Consider the following 19682-nt stretch of genomic DNA (forward strand, 5'->3'; position numbering starts at 1 on the left):
GTAAAGATAATGTAAGATTAAAAAACCTGAGACAAGTGTGGTTCTGTACAGGTTGATAGAAACCCAAGGGAAGCAATTTTTTCCGTGACTCTTTTCTAAAGCATAACACCCAGGGAAACTTGGAAAGATCATACGCTATAGTGCTAGAATAGAAGTTATTTTAGTAAAAACATTCTGAGAGGTCCATTTTGCAGTATCATAATTGCCAGGGAGAACTTTGACTTGCTTTGTTCAAGGGAATGGCATCCAAACAGAAATTTTCATCATATTTTCCTTATGGAGCCAAAGTCTAAATAAAAGATACTGACAAAAAGAGGGGTATGCATTTTTGCTTAAGGATTAGTCTCATTTTAATCGAATATCCACAGATTCTCATGGAATAATACAAAGCAAAAATAATAATACATACTTAACAGCAATCTATGTCTTCTAGCATAAACCACCTAATTACAAACACTTTAGAAAAATGACAGTTCACACATTTTTACATGTAGGTTTGGGTTAAAAGGGCCCACTACAAAGGAAAAAAAAAAACTGAGATAGATTATGTTATATTGTCATGGTGACCTTTTAAAATTCACTTTACCAGTAGCATGCTGTAGTTTTGACTGCCAGTAAATATGGAAATACAAAAGAGAAAACATGTGCTTTTGTATTTATAGCAATTTTGCCTGTACGGTTCACCTGCTGTCAGGCCAATCTGAGCTTATTGCCACCAGCATTTCATTAACTTTTTTGTTTTTTTATTTTTCGTCCCTTGATATGTAAAATAGAGGATCTGTTGCTTTTAAAACCTTTACCACTTAGGTTTTCTCATACGTGTGTATGCACGCCTGTAAGCAAATAATCTTTGGAAAAATAGATGGAAAAATTGCAATGAGGTATGCTCTAAATATCCACTCACATTTACACAGTACTGTACAGAAGAAATTGTATTAATTATCCACCTTGAATATACAGCAGCATCTCAGTTTTATTTCCTGTGTCTGTCTTGTGAATCAAAATGAAAATTACTGGACAGTCCCAAATCTGGGGGATTCCTAAATGTGCCAAAACGAAGTAGGTTAACTGTATGAATCTGACGGTTGCTGCGTAACGCAGGGACAAGCGCCTGCATTTCTGAAGGCTGGATCAAGTCCTGTGACTACCTCAAAGAGATGGAAAGGTATTTCCTAATCTGTCATCGACCGTACCGGAAGGGATCTGATTTTTTTGTTTGTAGGCTGATGCTGGGTGAATGTTGAAGTTCAGCCATTAATTAGACTGTGAGTAAGAATACCACGGGTTCTGTGAATACCCTATCGTGGGTGTAAAATAAAGTTTTCTGCAGCTAAAATGTGGCAATCTGTGGATTCGTCATTAGAAAATCTCACGAATGGTAAAATCCAAAACCAAAAAAATGTTGTTGGTAATACCTGCTGTTTGATATAACACACTGCATTCATAAGTCAAAATATTTATCCTTCCGAGATGTTTTTATGAGGCAGAAACAGGGCCAGGTGTACATTTGGAACATTGACCAGTATAGCAGTATTGCTAAAAGGATGTAGTTTATTTCATTTTATTTTTTAAACATATGTATATATACTGGCAAAAGTTCTAATGTAAATGCACTTTCACTAGCAACATTTTTTTTAATTTTTTTTAATTTTTTTTTTTGCTGGTATAGCATATTTCTCTCATAACCTGCGCCTCCAGTGGAAATGTAGAGCTCAGCTGGTGAACCCTTTGGCAAACAGGCTTTGAGAGCAGCTCTCTTTAAGGAACAGGCAAAGAGCTTTGTAACATGGCTTTGGCCACCTCAGATTTCTGTTTGGACTATTGTCACCGCTTGAATTGTGCTCAAGGTAAGTCCTTGGGGTAAAGCCATCGGTTGACAACTCCCCACCAATGCAGTTGTATCTGCAGCCTTCCAAACCTCCGTCGGCTGCCTGTACTGTCGGTCTCTCACCGTTGTGAGGTGAATCTCCATTTGTAATGGTCTTCTAAAGGTGAATGCAGCGGTTTTGGCGGTGTGTTTCTTGCTGCACGTAGCTCTGGTTGTGTTCGAAGCCTGCACGGGTCTATCAACCTCAAACTGCGACATGTTGCTCCGTATTTGGTAAAGGGACACTGCCAACTTGAGTGGTTCTGTGTTTCCATCACAGAATTTGTAGCTACTTTGGTTTCAAGTAGCGTCTACCATCACTGTCTGAAAGAAGTTAATGACACTGTTTTTTTGTTGCTATAAAAATGCACTTTTTACGTTTACCTATAGTGTATCCATTATGGGTTGCAGGTTCTTTTCTATGTTGAAAAGATATATAGACATCCATCCATCCAGGAACATAAAATTTATACACTCATAAAATTTTGTTAAAAATTAAAATATAGTGCATATTTCTTAGAGTGCTCTATCAGAAAGTGCACTTTTTGAAAAATTGTTTCAAAGAAGTTACAAATTGACTTTTGTATTCAAACAAATGACTTCCTTTGTATCTTGAAATGAAATTGGTAATCTGTCCTTTTCACAGCCGAACTCTTAACCTTGCCCTGAAGGAATTGCTTGAAAAAAATATGAAGTTTCATCTTCAGGTCTGATCATTCTGTAGTTTTTCTGAAAATGTCGACACAGTGTCTTTTCTTTGGAAAAAACCCCAAAACAACAAAAAAAACCAAACCCCACATTCTTCTGGTCACTGCTGAGGATCAGGGAGCAGTCTGTGTCTTCAGGTCCCAAGACTAAACATAATCCAGGTTTATCTTCCATGTGTTCCATACCAGCAGTGTTTTCCATGATGTTGTGAACGTTTTTCACTGAAGTGTTTGGTAACTACAGATCCATTAAAGGTTCCTATAGTTGTACTTTTAAAACATTATTAAACTTTCTATCATTTTTATTCATTATATAACTGTGAACTTCCCTTTCAGTGTCCAACTGCATGGCATCCTTTTGTGGAAAGCACAGCAGATGATATTTTATCTGAATGCATAAAAAGGGTCTCAAAGGAAAAATCTAAGTTTAAATATTATCAATGGGAGACAGTGAATTCACATATACTACAAGGACATTTGTGATTTTTTTATAATCTGAGCCAAAATTAATTTGATCAGAAGAGTCCTTCGTTAGTTCCTGTGGGTGTGTTTGGTCCGTCTGACAGACCATGTGTGAAAAAGGATGCCCAGCTTTGCAGATCGGGTTAACGCATTGATGTTTGAAAATCTCCCACTGCTGCTTGTGTCTTGGAACAGATGTCTGCTGACTGTTTGGGAAGCTGGGGGCAGCATGCCTTTTCTGGGGCGGTGATATTGGCATAAAACCTTAACTCCAGAAAAAAAAAAACAACCCTGAGGTGCTATTTTTTCCTTGTGGTTTAGAATTCACTTTGCCAATAACAGGCTCATCATGACATTTCTAGAAAGCCGTGGAGGTCGATGCTTGCTTCGTGCTTATTATTAACATGCCGGTGAGACAGAATGTGGAGTTTTTACCATCTTCAGCTTCGAGGGTTAATGCTGTGGATGCAGTGCTCTGTTTTTCATGCAAAGGTCTCTTCGGTAAATACATCCGTGACAGAAGTGCTCGAGAAAAACTTATCTCAAATGAGGAGTAAAGTTAGAAAGCGTATTTGGTGCTCTTTTGTAGCATTCAGGGAAATAAAGATCTCACCTGTAGCAGTTTTACTCACTGAAAGAAAAAAAAGAGGAGCTTTATCTATACAGAGGAGACATCTCTATCTTGAGGAAAATCTTGCTTTGCCAGAATTGTCCTGCAGGGGATGTCAGACCCGAGTGAAGCGGTGGTGATTTCAGATAGCCATGGCTTGCCAGGCTTGCGATATTCCTTAAGTGGTGAAATATGCAGGTAATTCTTCATATGCTGTTATCTGCCGGGGGTTTTACCTGATCCACTTGAGGCAGTTTATGTAAGGTGGCTCTGCTGAAATCGGGAGTTTCCAAATGATTTTGGGCAGATAGTTGTTTCTTAAATTTTCTTCCCTCCTTTTCTCACAGAATCCTCGTGAGTCCAAAATACAAATTTCAGAGTCTCCATACCGCGTCTGCATCTCTTGGCTGGCTGAGAAGCTGAACCCAGATCCAGTGTCCTGCCTCCACATCTGCAGCGTTCTCCACTGGGGTTTTTCCCAGGCAGGTATGATTATAGATGAGGCCCTCGTTACCCAGGGGTGGCAAGTAGGAAATTTCAAACATTTAGCAGCTTTTCTCCGCAATAGGAGGTATTAATAGTGAGTGATTGTCCGGTGTCATGAAATCAATACAAAGACAAGGCATGAAAAACTTTCCTGTCCGTAAGGCTCCTTCTTAAAACCAGACCTTTTTGGTGAGTGTGCGTTGATATAAGAAGATGCTCCTAAGAAGGTTCTGTGGAGGCTGCCATGCCATAGGGGACCCTCTTTCAAATTCTGAATGCCTTACAAACTGAGACAGAACAAACCAGGAAAAACCCATGGCATTTACTCGTAGGAATGGTTCAGTGTGAGTTAATAAAAGGAACAGGCATTGAATTAACTGAGGCAGTCCAGGCTGGAAGAGGTGCCTAGACTGGTGGACACTTGGTATTTTCAGGAAGAAATATCTACTGGCTATAGAAAGGACGAAAATGCACTCTTTTCATTGCCTGTGTTATTTAATCCCCGGAGCAACGGCTGTTGTAATGTCTGTATGGAGGAAACTGGGTGTGCAGTTTAAAGCAAAATGTCTCAGTGCTGGCCAGCAGCAAGTTAGGGGCAGGGTTTATAATTTAAACAAAAAATATATCTCTTTCTGGGCTGGTGACTAATGGACTACAGGATGCTCTTAACTTACTAAAAGGGAACATGGTATCTATTTGTACTACTTAATAGCTCTCCACAGACCGTTATTGAAACACACTGGAACCTGTCCTGAAAAGTGCTGTTCTTGGCTTGTTTTGTTTTGTGGTTTTTTTGTTGATTTTTCTTTCTTTTTTTTTTTTTAAAGTAAAATGCTTTCAAAAAGTTTAAAGGACTTTGCATCTTGGAGACAGGGGAGGCAGGCTCCGTGATCTTACAGAACTCGGAATAAGATGGCGACAAGGTCTTATACCAAAAGGTCATTTACGTGGGTGACTGCCAGGCTGCGTCCTTCTTCTACTCCATTCATTCCACTACTTCAATTCATGACATACTGGGAAGGAACAGAAAGGCAGGGTCATTTTTAGAAACCGAATTGTAGTAAAAATTTTGTTATTCCTGCTATGTCGAAAAATATGAGTAAGTTTGTCTGTAATCCTCCCCAAAAGTGTATCAGGGACAAAGATAATGTCATTCATAGGTTTAATGGGGTTCATTCTTCCCTAAGGACTTTTCCCGAGTGTATAGGACCGTGAAAAGTTGCTGCAGGGTAACGGCAGCTCTGCAGTGAAAGCCTATCTGCACGCCTTTACCATGTGGCAAACACCAGGTCATTTATCGAGGGGCAGCTTTTCTCAAGTGCCCCTGTGGCAGCTGCAGTTGTGCCCGGTCCGTGCATGGGGAGAAGCTCCAGTGGTTGTGGTTGCGACTGCAGCCGCACGGCGGTGGGGTGAAGGCTTTGTCCCCACCTCTGCAAAGTGGCCGATGCCTCTTTTGCAGTAGGTGAGTGGCGCTGGGCTAAAGAGGTCCTGGGTCTAACCCCGTCTTGCCTTACTGTTAGTGGATTGCAAACGCAATGGGATCTATCACATAGAGACAGACAAAAGAGCGAGGTACAAATCAAACCTGGTTTCTTGATCCTCTGCTGGGGGCACAGGCCTGCTTGGAAGAGAACCAGCAAAACAATAAGTCAATCTCCACCACAAACTAATCACCCTCTCTTGTGATTGATTCTGGCCCTGGGGTCCCATTTGTTTCTCAGAACAATTCAGACTCACCCAGTGGACCTCGGTAATTTTGGTCAAAGGTCCTTTTTCTCTGGGAAGAGAACAGCAGAAATATGCACTGTCCCCTCTTGGGTGCTAGTTAGATATAATAAAAAAAAAAAAAAGAGAGAGGCTATATCACTCTGAAGCAGAGCCAAAACCAGGCCAAATTATCCTGGCATAAGATTTTGAGACCGTCTTCCAAACCTCCCTAGAATTTTCTTTCCCGTCTAATGTTACAGCCTCAGATCTTGCCTTTTCGCACACCCAAGCTGTGCCTGACAGCAGTATTTGGCTCTCTGCATTGCACCAGCGTACAAATGCTACAACTGAATGTCAGGAGAACGTTCCCTGGTGCCTCTGGCTCTGGTCCATGACCGAATGGGCTCACTAGCTTTACAGAGGTAAAAAGCAGCGTCAGGAATCCATTCACATAGGTGAAGGTCAATAACACCACAAAAGTGATGGCACAGGGAGCTGTTAGGGAGAGGAGAAGTTTTATCAGTTCCCAACACTTTAGAAATATCCTGTTGGGTCCAAACATCTGAGCAAGCAGAGCTTGGTTCCTGGGGGTGCTACCAAGCAATAGGGCCATTCTCCTTGCCAGAGACTGTTCAAACTATTTTGTAAGCAAAGGATAAATAAAAAAGAGCAGTTACCTTTCCTTCTCAGCCATGTCTTGTTTCTCTTCTGCCCTGTAAACACAAATTGCATTTGAAATCTACCATCTAGGGGCGAGCAGTGTGAAAGAGTAGCATATCTAAGGCATTTCTAGGGGGATAGCTGGAGCTCAGAGGGAGTTTACAGGTCTGATCAGAAATGACTATTAGTCCCTGTGATATGCAACCTTGATAATCCTCATCCTTTCATGAGGCTTCTGTTGGCCTTAGAGGGATGTCGCTGACTAATTTGGGCTGGACGACTTGCTTTTTAACAGCTAATGAACTGAATCCTCCCAAACTGGCATCTCCCGCTCAGTTCCCCAGCACGAGGAGGTGTTATTAGCACATCGCTCTCGTGCTGACCCAGCTGCTCTCTCCTCTCTCCATGATTGCCTTTTGCTTTGAACAGAGCCAACTGTTATCACTGATTATTGCCAGCACTTCTACCTAGAATCACCGGTGATGGAACAGGCATAGAAAATGAAACAAAATAAACTGTAAACTAATGGCCATCTTTATGACCCTCTAGCAGAATGAAGTAGCTTTTAAAATAAGCTCTAGCTCTCACTTTAAGGTCAATTTGCATGGTCATATGGGGAAAATATGCCATTTTTATACATAGGGTGATTTCTGATGACCTTTGCTAGCACACACAGTGCACGTTCAGGATGTGTGCACTCATGGGGTTAAGAGGATAAATAACCTTTTAATCAAGCTTCTCCTCCCTCCTGCAGCTTTTGCTTCTTTTGGGAAAATCAGTAGAAAATAAGTGTAGTCTGTGTGGGATACCAGGGCAGGAGGAGCACGGAATTGACTTGTTATAACACACGTGATGATGAGAGAAAGCAACAACATCCCAAGAAAATGACCCCACCCTCCATCACCCCCCAAAATCAATTTTACCTTTCTTTCCTGGCCTTGATCCGCTCTTCTTCATATCTGCAACAAACAGGAAAAGTTATTTACGTCTTACCCAGTCAGGACCGTTCACTTTTAGCAAAATGCAATGTTTGCTGTGAAGGGGACAGAAGCTGCAAACCAGAACAGTGTGCAGGCTTCTGCTTGGCACCAGTAAGATAAGGTTTGCCCCAGGCTCTGTGTTTCCAGTACATGGGGTTTGACTCAATACAATATCCTGCTATAGGATTTTTGTCCTGCACCTCCTTAGAGCTATGTGTGCCCCAGGGTCCCGCTGATACTCACTGTAAGACACAGTCTGGAATCTGCACGTGTTCCATTGGGATAAGTTGCTCCAGTTCCTCCAGGCTGTGAACATACTGGATCTTATTGATAAACTTCACACTGGCAGGGAGAGAGAAAGAGTGTGTGCTTGAGGTCTTGTTTTGATGTTCTCTCTGTAGGAAGTCAGAATTTTCCTGGTGGAAATGAGGAGTTCGGCATCTCTGTATCCTCTGTAGTCTGAGTGTACCCATCTCCTCCCAGTGCTAATATGCTGATGACTAAAAATAGTGGGGAGATGCCACATTACTGTATCTCACTTTGCTTTGCCCCCGCCTCTCAATATCTGTAGGAGGGAAAGAGGACCATCATTCCTGCCCTTCCCAGTAAGTCTTTATGTGCTACCCAGTGGGACAAGCTTTGATCTGGATCCCGACCAGCACAGTGTCTCCTAAAACCACCTCTAGAGTTGTCCTTGGCAGTATCAGAGAGATGTAGGACAAATGACGAACAGGCTCACCGTGGTCACTACTAGTTAAAGGTGAGCTTAAGAACTGATTCATGAGATTAAATTTCCATTCCAAAACAAGCTTTGTCTGGGAACACGTTATATTTACCTGATGAATGGTCTGGATATAGCCAGCACTGTCCGGATGAACCATGAAGGATGAACGATTATCAATGCTTTGAGGTTTTTACGCAGCCTGTGGAAAAGCCATGGGACAGAAAGTCAGATTCAAAGTACCTTTTCTTAAACTCACCTGTAACGTGTCAGGGCACTAATAAGCATTACTGGCCTTATCTGGGTGTCTCCAGACAAAAGCCCTGCCCATGGCCTCAGGAGCCCTATTTAAGCTCAGACCCGTCGGGCTGTAGGAGCACTGCTTTGGGTGCTGCATTAGCCTGATCTCTGTGAAGCTGCTTGTGAGGGAAGGAGGGAGAAGAGGCGATGAAGAGAGCCTGGAGTAAGTCAGAAAGCTGTGACAGAGGAAGGAATTACAGAATGTGGAGAGTGAGGAAGAAGGGGTGGCTGGGGAAGGCCGTGGGGAAGCAGTGGAAAAGATGTGGGGAGAGGACGGAAGGATGAAGAGGCAACACCAACAGGATTCTCACCTTCTGTCTATCATCTGGTAGCACTTCTTCAGCCAGCCAAGGCCGGGCATCCTCCTCCGGGGCGTCGCTCCGTTTAGGTACACGATCATATAGTCCTCAGCCACCAGCAGCTCCAGACTACTGATCACATACCTGTTGAGTGGTGATCAAAAGCAATGGGGACATCAGACTCAAAAAAGGTCCCTGGAGTTTTCTTCAGGTGCCTGTCTGTTATCCTTGGAATAGGTTTCAGATTCTCCTGACACCTCTGCAGGATGCCTAGGGGTATTTCTCAGGGATTGCTGGTGCTTGTTAGCATAGTGCATACGCTGATGGACATCCCTGCACCGTTCTTCTGCCTAGCACTAGCATCTACCAGCTGTTCAGCATTGTGTACGTATGCTCTAGCCTGGTTGTGAGTCCATCACTGGCATAATTAACACTGAATGTTTGAATGCTTTGACTTATTGGACTTGGATGCAAATGCTGCGGACAGTGTCTCATCCAGTGATGCTCACTCCCGTCTGCAGCTGCACACTGGGGACATTTGGCCTGGATTCAAACTACTTCCAGCTGAGGTTCCTGATGCAACGAATGCACAGAAACTGTTTCCCCAGGGCCCGGGTTACCTTCCTTGCCCCCCTCTCCCTCATAGACCTTGACCAGCCACTTACAGGAAGAGATTCTCCATGATGTAGTGGTAATCAGCCAGGTTACTGTCTGGGAGGTAGCAGGCAGCAAACACGATGATGGCGTTGAGACCTTCTCCGTAGTATCCTGGGAAAGAAAGACACAGGCAACATCAGTGACTTTTTCCAGGGGGAGATGAAGGAAAAATAGCAGTGAAGATGTATTGCCAAATTTGGGCCTGGGCTGGTTTTTGTGCCTCTGTTCAGCTGTAGGTAAGTGTTTGCTCCTCTTACAGCCCTCTTTCACAATTAGATTTGCCTCTGATCCTGGTTTTGGTTACAACACGTAGCCAGGGTTCAGGGAAGGAATTTGTGTGTGTCAAAGCCCAGAGCTGAGAGCTTTGCCCTGGGTCGTTGCTTGGGTTTGCTTGGATTTCAGAAATGGTCAATAACTGTGGATGTGGCCTTTAGCTGTGCCTCCAGGGACATCGCAGGCACTGAGCTGCAGAGGGATTAAGCACCTGCAATCCCTTCATCACTGGCCATGCTGCCTGCGCCCGGGGCTGAGGATCGTGCTATATTCAGTCTTGCTCAAAGCCAGCTTTATCACTGCTTTGGTTTATTGAAAGACTGCTACAATGACTGTATGTTTTTTAGTGTGAGCTGGGTGCTTTTGTGCTTATCCGCCACATAGTGGTATGAAATGAATAGCAATTTTTCCCTAAAGACAGTCAAAACGATCAGCCACGGCATGCCTTCCAGCTTGACAAAGATGTACTGAAAGAAATCCACCAAGCCAGGATTAGGCGTCCCGCTCCCTCACCTCCGTGTGTCACCACTCTCATGTAGGGTTTGATCATCTGGAGGTCAATGCGGTGCTCCTGCTCTCCAATGATGACAGTCCTCCAGAGCCGTCCGTTAGTGGCGCTCCCATCTTCTGTCCCACCATCTCCAAACAGGTCTGCACTGTCCCCAGGCATGTTCTTGGCTGTGGCTACGGGAGTGTCATCTGGAAAAGGGACAAACATTTCTGCCTTTAATATTATGTACGAAGAAACTCTGCAAGATCTTTGGTGTGCAACAAGAGAAAACAACAACCGCAGACTGAGGATGACCTGTGTTTAATCTGCAGCTTTGATGTGTGTAAGTTTGTGGGTCTCAATAATCTTGCTGTATTGCCAGATCGTAATAGATATAAGCTTAACATCTCATGCTGCTTATAGTACCTGCAATCACAGGTCGGGCACCGGACTTTTTGCTGGATCCTCCTTCAGATCCATCTCTACTGGTTGAAGAGGGTACCACCTGTGCCGGTTGTCTTCTGATCTGCTAGTGGAGCTGCTTGCATGAGTCCTTCTTAGCCCGACTCAGTAAAAATCAGCCAGGTTAGCCAAGACCTCATTATTCAAGATGTTTGAATGTTCATGTGACAGCTCTACTGGCAGAGCCGAGCAGGCAGCACCTTCCAGCCTGGGGTGGTGGCTGGAAGGGCATGTGTGTCCACAGCCTTATGCCTGATCCTGAATTATGGCTAGACTGGTGTTTGCAAGTCCTTGAACTACTTCTGCCCACGCTATCCCCAGATGGAAGTGCTGAGATAGCAGCACTTGAGACTCCTGGGATATAGCTGGGGTCCTGGTGGGGCAGATGTGTGGAAGATGGGGCTTGGTTGTGTGTGTTGTGCTTCACTGATGAGGAAGTTGGTACTCAGCTGCTGGTGGTGAGTGATGTCAAAAGTGGTTAAAATGAGGCTGAATAAAAGCCCCAACCCCTACAAACATTCACCCCAAACCAGCCTTTTACCTTCCCATTCCAGTTCATTCCCGTTCCCCAGGAATTCGAGGGAATCTGTCTCATCAGGAGTTTCAATATCGTCCACATTAATGTCCAGGTCATCTGGTGTGTCCAGGAAGTCATCGGAGAGAATGGAGCCTTCACTCTGGTCCAGGGAAATGTTGATTTCAGGTGCAACAAGTGTCTTCCGCTTACGATGTGCCCCATTAAAGTTTAAAGTATTTGGGGGAGCTGGAGTTAAAAGGAAAATAACTGACATGTTGTCCTCATCCTGTATCCTTAGTGCAAGACAAGGTGCTTTCATTATGGCTTCATTATGGCTGTCATTATTTCAGGCTATGGTCCTGTAAGCGAAGGGTGCTGGATCATAGCTGGGAGGTACTGGGTGCCTGCAGGTATGGCTGGATAAAAGTGCCCACACTTCGGAGATACCTATTTCCTCCCCCAGCTTCTTGTGAAATATTAGCAAATTCAAATCTCTGCTGGTTTCCTCTCCCATATGGGAATTTTTGTGGATACTCCAAGGGTATCGCCCTAACTGTAAGCTGTCGTTCCCATAGGCTTGTTTTCCTTTGAACTCCTGATAAGGCAGTCTGGTACTTACAGGATGTATTCTCGTCTTCCGTAGGGCTGCCCAGTGACTCCATCCCTGTCTCTTCTGGCAGGGGTCTGCAGGAAGCCAAGATGAGGAGGTAGAAAGACAGGAGATAACAGGTGATATTTAGGAAAAAGTCCCTCCATGGTAGATAGTGGAGAGAACTGGGGACATCAGGGAAAAACATGCAACCCCATGTGTGCTCTGCTCTTTCCCTTTTGCCTGTGAGCTCAGCCTGAGGGATGCCCTCAGGTGATTTGCCCAAGAGCCACCCAGCAGCTGTGCCTTCTTACTGGAGCACTGTGCAATCCCCAGTAACCTCCAGACTTATCCCTGCATTTACCCTCCCGATACGTCCCACATGCAGCCGTTCAGCCAAGAGGCTGGAAAATCCATCCAGGGACACGGGAGCAAATCCTGTCCCCAGAAGAGCCTGGTAACATCCTCAGTTTCTCATATTATCCCCATTTTTATCTCTGTCAGAAGTTCGACAGGCAGTGCCAAGCTCTAGAGTTCCTCATCAAGGGTACCAGGGACCATCTTCTGCAGTTGCCTACTGCCTCAGGCCCTGGCTGCAGCAGAGCAGAACTTTATCCAAAGCGCCTGCCACAAGCACCTCTCCCGGGAGGCAGCTGGTCCTTGGTCTAGAGTGACTTTGTTCTAAGGCAGTCGGTGTCCAAGGCAAGGATCAAACCTTAGGGTGATCCCAGAATTGTCATCCCATCCCCACCTCAGCCCTCATGTGAGAAAAGCTGACGGTGATACCCAAACCCTGCTGATGTTTGGAAGCAGATTCATTCTGAGCTAAGATCCAGGCACCAGCACTCAAACGCATAATTCGGAGCCAAAGGCTGACCCACTGCTCCCCTCCTGGGGCTTGATGGCAGAGGTCAGGATTTGCAGCTTCTTGTGTTTGGCTCCTGCACTCTCTTGGTATAAATGACCACAGCTCCAGCCAGAGGCTGGAAGCATCAATTGATTTAAATGTTGCGTTTCATACTAATGCCAAATCTCATTACTGGGGTAAGTGAAGTCAGAAGCTGGCTCCCAGTACTGCGGTGAGGAACCCTAGCTGGTGGCTGAGCAGCACACTGCCCACCCTGAGCTGGACACTTTCTGGACACTTTTCCCCTTAATTTGTGTTGGGACTCGTTCCTGTCCTCTGGCATTAGCTGGGTTTGAAACTTCTTGCGCAGCACCAACCCCACCAACCCCACCGACCCCACGATGTTCACAGTGTCGAAGATCCATTTAAAAGGGACCATCCTTATTTCATCTGCCCCTTGCTGGAAGCTCCCCCTAAACAGAGGGAAGAGCTCATGCCTCCAGGTGTAAAATCCTGGGTGCTGGGACAGTCCTTGAGTGAAATGTGGGGGAAAACCCACCAGTTTTAAGGCAGTGCTGTAAGAATGGGGATGGGGCTGGTCTCCAGGGGCTGCTGGCCTTACAGTCCAGCGATGGCAGGGAGGGAGATGATGGGGATTGGTACCTCCGAGTCCGCAGGAGGATGCAGCCTAGCTCTGCCCTACAAAGGCTCCTCTTCGTGCTGTCATGACACCAGAGCCACCAGCCAAATTAAACCCTATAAATATTTAGATTAAGGGATAATCCTCTCATAGCTGGTTGTTGTATATTTATGAGAGTTGGAGACCTGATCAAAGGCGCTTGCTCCTTGCTCGCTTGTGCAGCACACGGACCCTGGGGGCTGCCATGATATTCCTGAGCAGTCAGAAAGATCCCTCTGCCCCCCTTCATCTTCTCCTCCTCCCTTCTGCTTTTGTCGTGCACGGGGCCTGGCTGGTTGTTTATCTGACTGTGAGCTGGCGCCTGGCACAACTTGGTGATACAGCAGCAAAAGGAGGGGGGGGGAGAAAGGCCCAGCTGTACCGAGTACGTGCTGCAGTCAGGCACTCTGCTCTCTGATGCTGGGATTCATTTAAGAAAAGCAATTCAAAAATCAGGGGTGAAGAAAAGAGCTTTCTTACCTTCCCAAAGGATGCTTGAATCACTACCTCCCAGTCTCCCGTGTAAATCTTCCTTCCCAAATACAGCTAGCCCCAGATGCCAAATTTTCTGAATGAAGCAGCTTTTCTAAGGGTCGGGTGCCACCATTTTGCTCTCCGCTGACAGCGTGCTGCCCAGCTTCCCTCTAGAAGCACCTTCTCTTGGGCCCCAACCGGCCCGAGCCTTCACCGCCCCTGATCCGATGGATGCGTGATGGAGTGAGCATGCTCCTGCATCCGCCCCGCGGCACGGCTACAGCATCATGGCAGGACAGCACTTGCACAAGCAGCTGAGACAGACTGGCAGCAGGAGGCTGAACCTTCGGGGAGCAGCAGGAGGGGGGGGACACCCTTTCCTCTCCGCTCGCTCGGTGCCTTGCCATTGCACCTTTGCAGCCTGCAAGGCAGGAGCTTGTTCTGCAGATCAGCTTCTCGGGGAGGGATGGGAATCTCGCCTGGCGTCCTTAATGAGCAGCTGAATTCAGTTCCCCCAGCCCAGATCTTTGTCTAGGATATAGGTTTTTTTGTGGCAAGATTGGTTAATCACAGCTAAGCAAAAATAGCTATGCAGCAAACCGTCTGCTAGAGAGCTACTGTCCCACATGCAGCAGCTTCTGCCCTATTATTTTAATGCTTCTAGGGGGAAGTGTCTTGAAAATTATTATTTATTTATTTTTAATGCTAGTTAAACTCAGCTAGCTTGTCTAGTGGCTGTTCGAGCTCTATTTCACCTGCATCATTCCTGATTTAATCCCTCTGTAGCGGCCTATCAGCAGGCTGGGGAGCTTGTTTGTAGGGCTCTGGCCTTGTCCCTGCCACCGGCCTGCCGCCCAGCCATGGTCACATCCCTTTGCCTCTCCCTGCGCTTCGTTTTCCAGGCAGGAGTGATGATGCCCGTGTTGGGTGGTGCTGAGGGCTCTGCGGAAGAAATGCCCCTTGAAGGCTTGGCTGTGCCTGGGGTAAGTTTGCTGCTTGCATGGTAAGTGTGAAACGGTGTCTGGCAGCTCCTGCTCCAAGGTGACAGTGTGGGTTAGTGCATTGGTGTCCAGGAACGAGAACAGCTTTGTCCCCAGATTTTCTAGGGACCCTTGTGTCAACTCTTCCCTTTTCCTACCCCACTTTCCTTTCTCTACCCCGCTTTCCTACCTACTCAATTAAAAGCTTGTCATCACAGCACTCTGGGGGGGGCCTTAGGTTGGCAAAGGTCCATGAGCCCAAATCTCTGCCCAGCTCTGCTCTCAGAGGAAAGAAAAATCCATCCTAGAGTCTCAAGGGCTTGGCTGAGCCCACCTTTGGGGCCAGCGGAAGCACAAGCCGTGTCCTGTGAGCGGGTGCTGGGCCGGCAGACAGAGGTGCTTAGTTTAACGATGCAGCTGGAGCCGCGCTAAACAGAGCTAAGCTCATCTGCCGGTGCCAAGGGAAACAGGAGACCCTTTCTCACACGGCGGGATCCCTGCATGCCCACCCGCACAGCACACTGCCCCACTGTCTGTGAATACAGGGGCTCTGTGGGCTGCTCGGGGGAATTCAGCTGCAGCTGGGACAGAGCGAGACAGCCCTGAAAAGCCCCTCAGCAGCCCAGACCCCAGCAGCAGCAAGGCTTGGTGTTGGCGATGCTGCATGTGCCCCAGTGAACTGTGGGCCACGGGCACTGGGTGTGTGGGGCAACGCTCGGGGGGGGGATGCAGGGAGTTCAGCGCACATTGAGCTTACAGGGAGTTTTGTTTTTTTTTTTTGGCATTCTGTGCAGTTAATTAAGTGTCTGTGAAGGTGAAAGCTGTGACTTCAGCACCTTCTGTCACCCACACGTCATTTCCTACAAGGTTTGCAACCATTCAGATTCTGCATGTCAGTGCCAGCGGTCACTGTATCCCAACGACTCTGCTTTCTGTGGCAAATTCCTGGCAAAGCAGCATTGCTCTGATTCATAGAATCACAGAGTGGTTTGGGTGGGAAGGGACCTAAAAGGCCACCCAGTGCCACCCCCTGCCCTGGGCAGGGACACCTCCCCCCAGCCCAGGCTGCTCCAAGCCCCGGCCAACCTGGCCTTGAACCCCTCCAGGGATGGGGCAGCCACAGCTTCTCTGGGCAACCTGGGCCAGGGGGTCACAGCCCTCACACCAAACAATTTCTTCCCAAGATCTCATCTCAATCTCCCCTCTTTCAGTTTAAAACCATTCCCCCTCATCCCATGGCTCCCCTCCCTGCTCCAGAGTCCCTCCCCATCTTTCCTGGAGCCCCTTTAGGGCCTGGAAGGGGCTGGAAGGTCTCCCCGGAGCCTTCTCTTCTCCAGGCTGAACCCCCCCAGCTCTCTCAGCCTGTCCTCACAGCAGAGGGGCTCCAGATAAGAGAGATGCTCTGTTTGGGGAGACACTGCTTGATTTGGACATCCATCCATCCATCCATCCATCCATCCATCCATCCATCCATCCATCCATCCATCCATCCCCATATGCATCCATCCATGCTAATCTCCCTGTCCTCCTCACCCTGCTCCTTACCCTCTCCTTGCATGCTCATGGGGGGCTGCCAAAAGCCAGCCAAAAAAATTTTAAGCATTGAGGGCAGCCTTGCTACAAAAGCTGTTTTCTCTGGCCAGAATTGCCCTGTTGGAGTTAAGACTCCTGTTGCCTCTGGGGCTGGTGGGAGGGACCTGCATGCTCCATGCCCTATTGGTTTCTTATGGGAAGAAATAAAATTCTCCCTGGCTTTTTTGCAGGGAACAAACCTGGGGAAGTCCTCATCTTGCCACTCCTCCTTCACATCCACGTTTTCCATCCGCAAAGTGGCTTCTGTGGTTCCCATCGTGCTTGGACAGGGTCTGGCTGTGCAGTAGTTCCCTTGAGGAAGGGCTCAGGCTGGAAGGTGGAAGGCAGAGGTTGGCATTGAGCATTGCTACCGGGAAATATTTAATCTGAATTGTTCAGAGCAGGTATGTCCATGCTGCGCTCCACAGAGAAGCAGCATGATAGCTGCTTGTTTTTGCAAAAGGAAGAAGGCAAGGACGTGGGGTTTTGTGGCCACTTGTCATGCTTTGGACAAGAAAGAGGAGGTGAGGTTCGCCCTGGATCAAAGCAACAGGTATATCTCTGCTCTGCTGTGACCTTAGCTCTTGTCCCTGAGGATTAGCACTGTCTCAGCTGATGCCCACCCGTTTTTCCCTTGCTACTTCTCTTGCAATACTAATCTCAACATAAACAAGCACCTCTGCCGAGGGAAATGAAATGCGGCTGAAAGGGAAGAGAAGAGCGAGCTCCTCCCAGGCTGGTTTCAGGTTGGTTTGGCAGTAGCACCAGTTTCCATTTTGCTGGTCTGGACAGAAGTTAATGGCTTTGGTTTTGCAGAGAAATTCCTGCCTGCTGCTGCCTGGTCTGTGCTCCATCCCCATGCTTGTCCCCCCACCCAGAGAGAAAGGGAGGAGGGTGAGGAGGCCTCCACAGGGATGCTGAATGTCCTTCCACACCCCTGAAGAATTCTTGTCTCTGCCTTGCCAAAAGGAAATGCAGATGCCAAAAAGCTGGAGCACATCAAATGGAGGCAAGGTGGGTGTGCTGTTCCCAGTCTGGGTTTTCTCCTGCACTGGTATGAACAGGAGAAATTCAGATCCAACGACCCTTGTTCTCACTCATACTAACGCCCCAGCAGCGCGAGGGGCCCTTAGGTCTGTGTATGTTATTTTGTCTTCATTAGATGGTTCCTATGCTGCCAGCCAGAAAAAATGAGACCTTTGTAGCTATTTCCCAGGGACCGCACCTGCAAATCCTAACAGAATCTGGCTGAGAGCTCAGGACCAGTCCTTGCAGGACCAGCTGTGGTCAGAGAGAGCAGATACGCTGCTCTCAGCTGGATGCTGCTGCGGCCAAGTTTAGCAGCACCTGAGCCCGGAGGGGACAGAGTGAGTCCTTATACAGAAAATGTTCAAGTGACATCAGCTCATATGTTGGGCACATGCAGTAACTCATAAACTGGAGGACAGCTTTGAGTGTTCTTCCTGAGCTCAGTCTTTACACTACGAAAGTACCCAGGCACCGGCAGTAACATTTTTAGTTTTAGGATATGGGATTTTTTAGGACAGGTGATTTCCCAAGTGGATGGGGCTAGTCTGTCTGTCCCCTGGTGCCAGGAAAATCAGCATCTGGCGGAGTTTGACCCATCGCTGTAAGGCTTTTCTAGAGAGCCAGGGCCTTTTCTGTTTCCCTTGGAGGCTTGTATTTACAGAGGGTGTCGCTGGTGATGATCTGGAGGGAGATAAATCTGTGTATCTGCTTTAAAGGAATGAAGCTATGTAGGGCCTGAGTAAATCCATCATCGGTCTTTATTAGGGGCGCTGCCAGAGACAGGAATCAGAGCAAAGAGCTGGCTGCGAGCATCGCAGGGCTCTCTCCCTGCCCAGTGTCTCTCAGCCTTTCCTCCCGGCACAGACATTATGTATTCTGTCCTCACCCCCATGCCTGGCTGCATGCGATGGCCATGACACAGTCACACATGTCCCCATTTTTGATTTCCCTACGTGCAGGCAAAGGAGATACCTTGGGGCTCAGAGACATCCCACCGTCCTTCCCTCCTCCCCACTGCTGTCATCTGCTTTCCCAAAGGCATCATGGAGGGAGGAAGAGAAAGGAAAGATGTTGAAGCAAATCCTAGACTGGACTCTGATATTTCTTAATATCAAGCATTGCCCAGCGGTACAGAAGCCCAGATGATGCTGTACTCACCGATGCTTGCGGCTAATGAGGAACAAAGAGGATGCTGCCTGTATCCCAGCTAGGCATTCCTCCCGACGGAGACAGGCTGCTCAGGAGGTCCAGCGCCTGTATCCAGATGCAGACGTGTGCGGCTCTCTCAGCGGAGGAGTGTGGGGATGCATCTAGGTCGGCCTTTCTTACAGCGGTCGTTGCTTTGTGATTTGGATTTTGTTGGGCGGGGGCGGGGAGGGGGGAATTGAGGGCAGTTATTTGTATTCTTCCATGGCTGCTGCTTCCTCTGCTGCCTCCCTCCTCTCCAAGGTATTTTATTGTTATTTTCCGCTTGCAGCTTGCTAAGCCTCAGCTCTCTTAAGTCAGCTAATTGCACTGCTTTTTGTGTGTGAGGAGGATGGCGGTGGTGGTGGTGACAGGGAGAGGGGTGTTATGGAGGATGGGTGGAGAGAGGAGCTGGAAGCACCCCCCTGGCAGTGTCACCTCTCTTCCAATTGGCTGCGAGGTACCAAATATCTCCCTACACTCTTCCTCCGGATGAATGATGCTGCCAGGGGCTGAGCACACTGTCTCCTTGCTGCTTTCAATGGGAGCGAGGGTTGCCCATCATCCAGCAGGATGTGGTCCTAGAGGAGGCGTGGGAGCTGGGGAGGGGTGGGTGGGAAGGGGAGGGCTTTTTAATACAGCACATTATTCACTGAGAAAGTAAAAGCTGGCATCAGCATGTGGTAGGATGCAGGATTTAATGGTCTATCTTGCCTTGCACATGCAAAGGTGATTTGTAGCTAAATCTCAGGCACCGGACTCACTTCTGGTGCCAGGAGCTGTACAGACAGACCTGACAGATGGTCCTCCTTGTGCTGGGGGATCAGCTCCTGTTCCTTGCTTCCAGGATGTCTGTAACCGCATTAGAGGCCGAGACCTTTGCTGGTTTCCTTTGGAAATCTAAAAGTGAATGAAAAAGCAGTGATTTTCACCTGCCCCTGGTTCCGGGGCTTCAGCAAACAGCCTTCAGATGCCGGTCTAAGCCTCAACACAGCTTCTGGGAGAGGCAGGGTTAGTTTGATGCTGTGTGCTGCCAGAAATCCCCCTCGTGTTTGCATTGTTCAGCCAATGTGCTTGGTGCTGTACAAAGATGAAGGTAGTGACCCCCCAGTGAAGGAAGTCTGAGCCT

The 19682-nt window shown here is 47.5% G+C and overlaps 1 protein-coding gene and 1 long non-coding RNA gene across 5 annotated transcripts; one reads left to right on the forward strand and one right to left on the reverse strand.

Moving 5' to 3' along the window:
• Positions 1-321: 321 nt before the first annotated feature.
• On the reverse strand, positions 322-19049 carry ATCAY (ATCAY kinesin light chain interacting caytaxin). 4 transcript variants are annotated; one of them, XR_010073930.1, is made up of 14 exons: positions 18527-19049; positions 16540-16669; positions 11818-11882; positions 11223-11444; positions 10243-10428; positions 9465-9567; positions 8812-8943; positions 8316-8402; positions 7723-7821; positions 7423-7458; positions 6517-6552; positions 5870-5953; positions 5718-5750; positions 322-5145 (listed from the first exon to the last, which is right to left on the reverse strand). XR_010073930.1 is itself a non-coding variant. In XM_063358032.1 (13 exons), exons 2-13 carry the CDS (start codon positions 16614-16616, stop codon positions 5136-5138), a joined length of 1086 nt encoding a protein of 361 aa, XP_063214102.1. In that variant the 5' UTR covers positions 16617-16669; positions 18527-19048; the 3' UTR covers positions 322-5135. The 4 variants fall into 4 exon arrangements, 2 of the variants coding, with proteins under 2 accessions (XP_063214102.1, XP_063214101.1); XR_010073931.1 differs by lacking the exons at positions 16540-16669; positions 18527-19049 and adding an exon at positions 13794-14959; XM_063358032.1 differs by lacking the exon at positions 5870-5953 and having other exon boundaries at positions 18527-19048.
• On the forward strand, positions 16870-18528 carry LOC134526290 (uncharacterized). The gene is made up of 3 exons (XR_010073932.1): positions 16870-17085; positions 17156-17353; positions 18328-18528. It is a non-coding gene; the product is annotated as an uncharacterized LOC134526290 (long non-coding RNA).
• Positions 19050-19682: the final 633 nt, after the last annotated feature.

The sequence above is a fragment of the Chroicocephalus ridibundus genome, chromosome 22 (genome assembly GCF_963924245.1).
Source record: "Chroicocephalus ridibundus chromosome 22, bChrRid1.1, whole genome shotgun sequence".
Taxonomy (NCBI): Eukaryota; Metazoa; Chordata; class Aves; order Charadriiformes; family Laridae; genus Chroicocephalus; species Chroicocephalus ridibundus.

Coding starts and splice junctions, on each gene's coding strand:
- ATCAY (XM_063358031.1), bottom strand. CDS start 16,616: ATGGGAACCACAGAAGCCACTTTGCGGATGGAAAACGTGGATGTGAAG. Junction 11,883..16,539: donor CAAGATGAGGACTTCCCCAG/GTTTGTTCCCTG, acceptor GGCTTCCTGCAG/ACCCCTGCCAGAAGAGACAG. Junction 6,553..7,422: donor ATCAAGGCCAGGAAAGAAAG/GTAAAATTGATT, acceptor TTGTGTTTACAG/GGCAGAAGAGAAACAAGACA.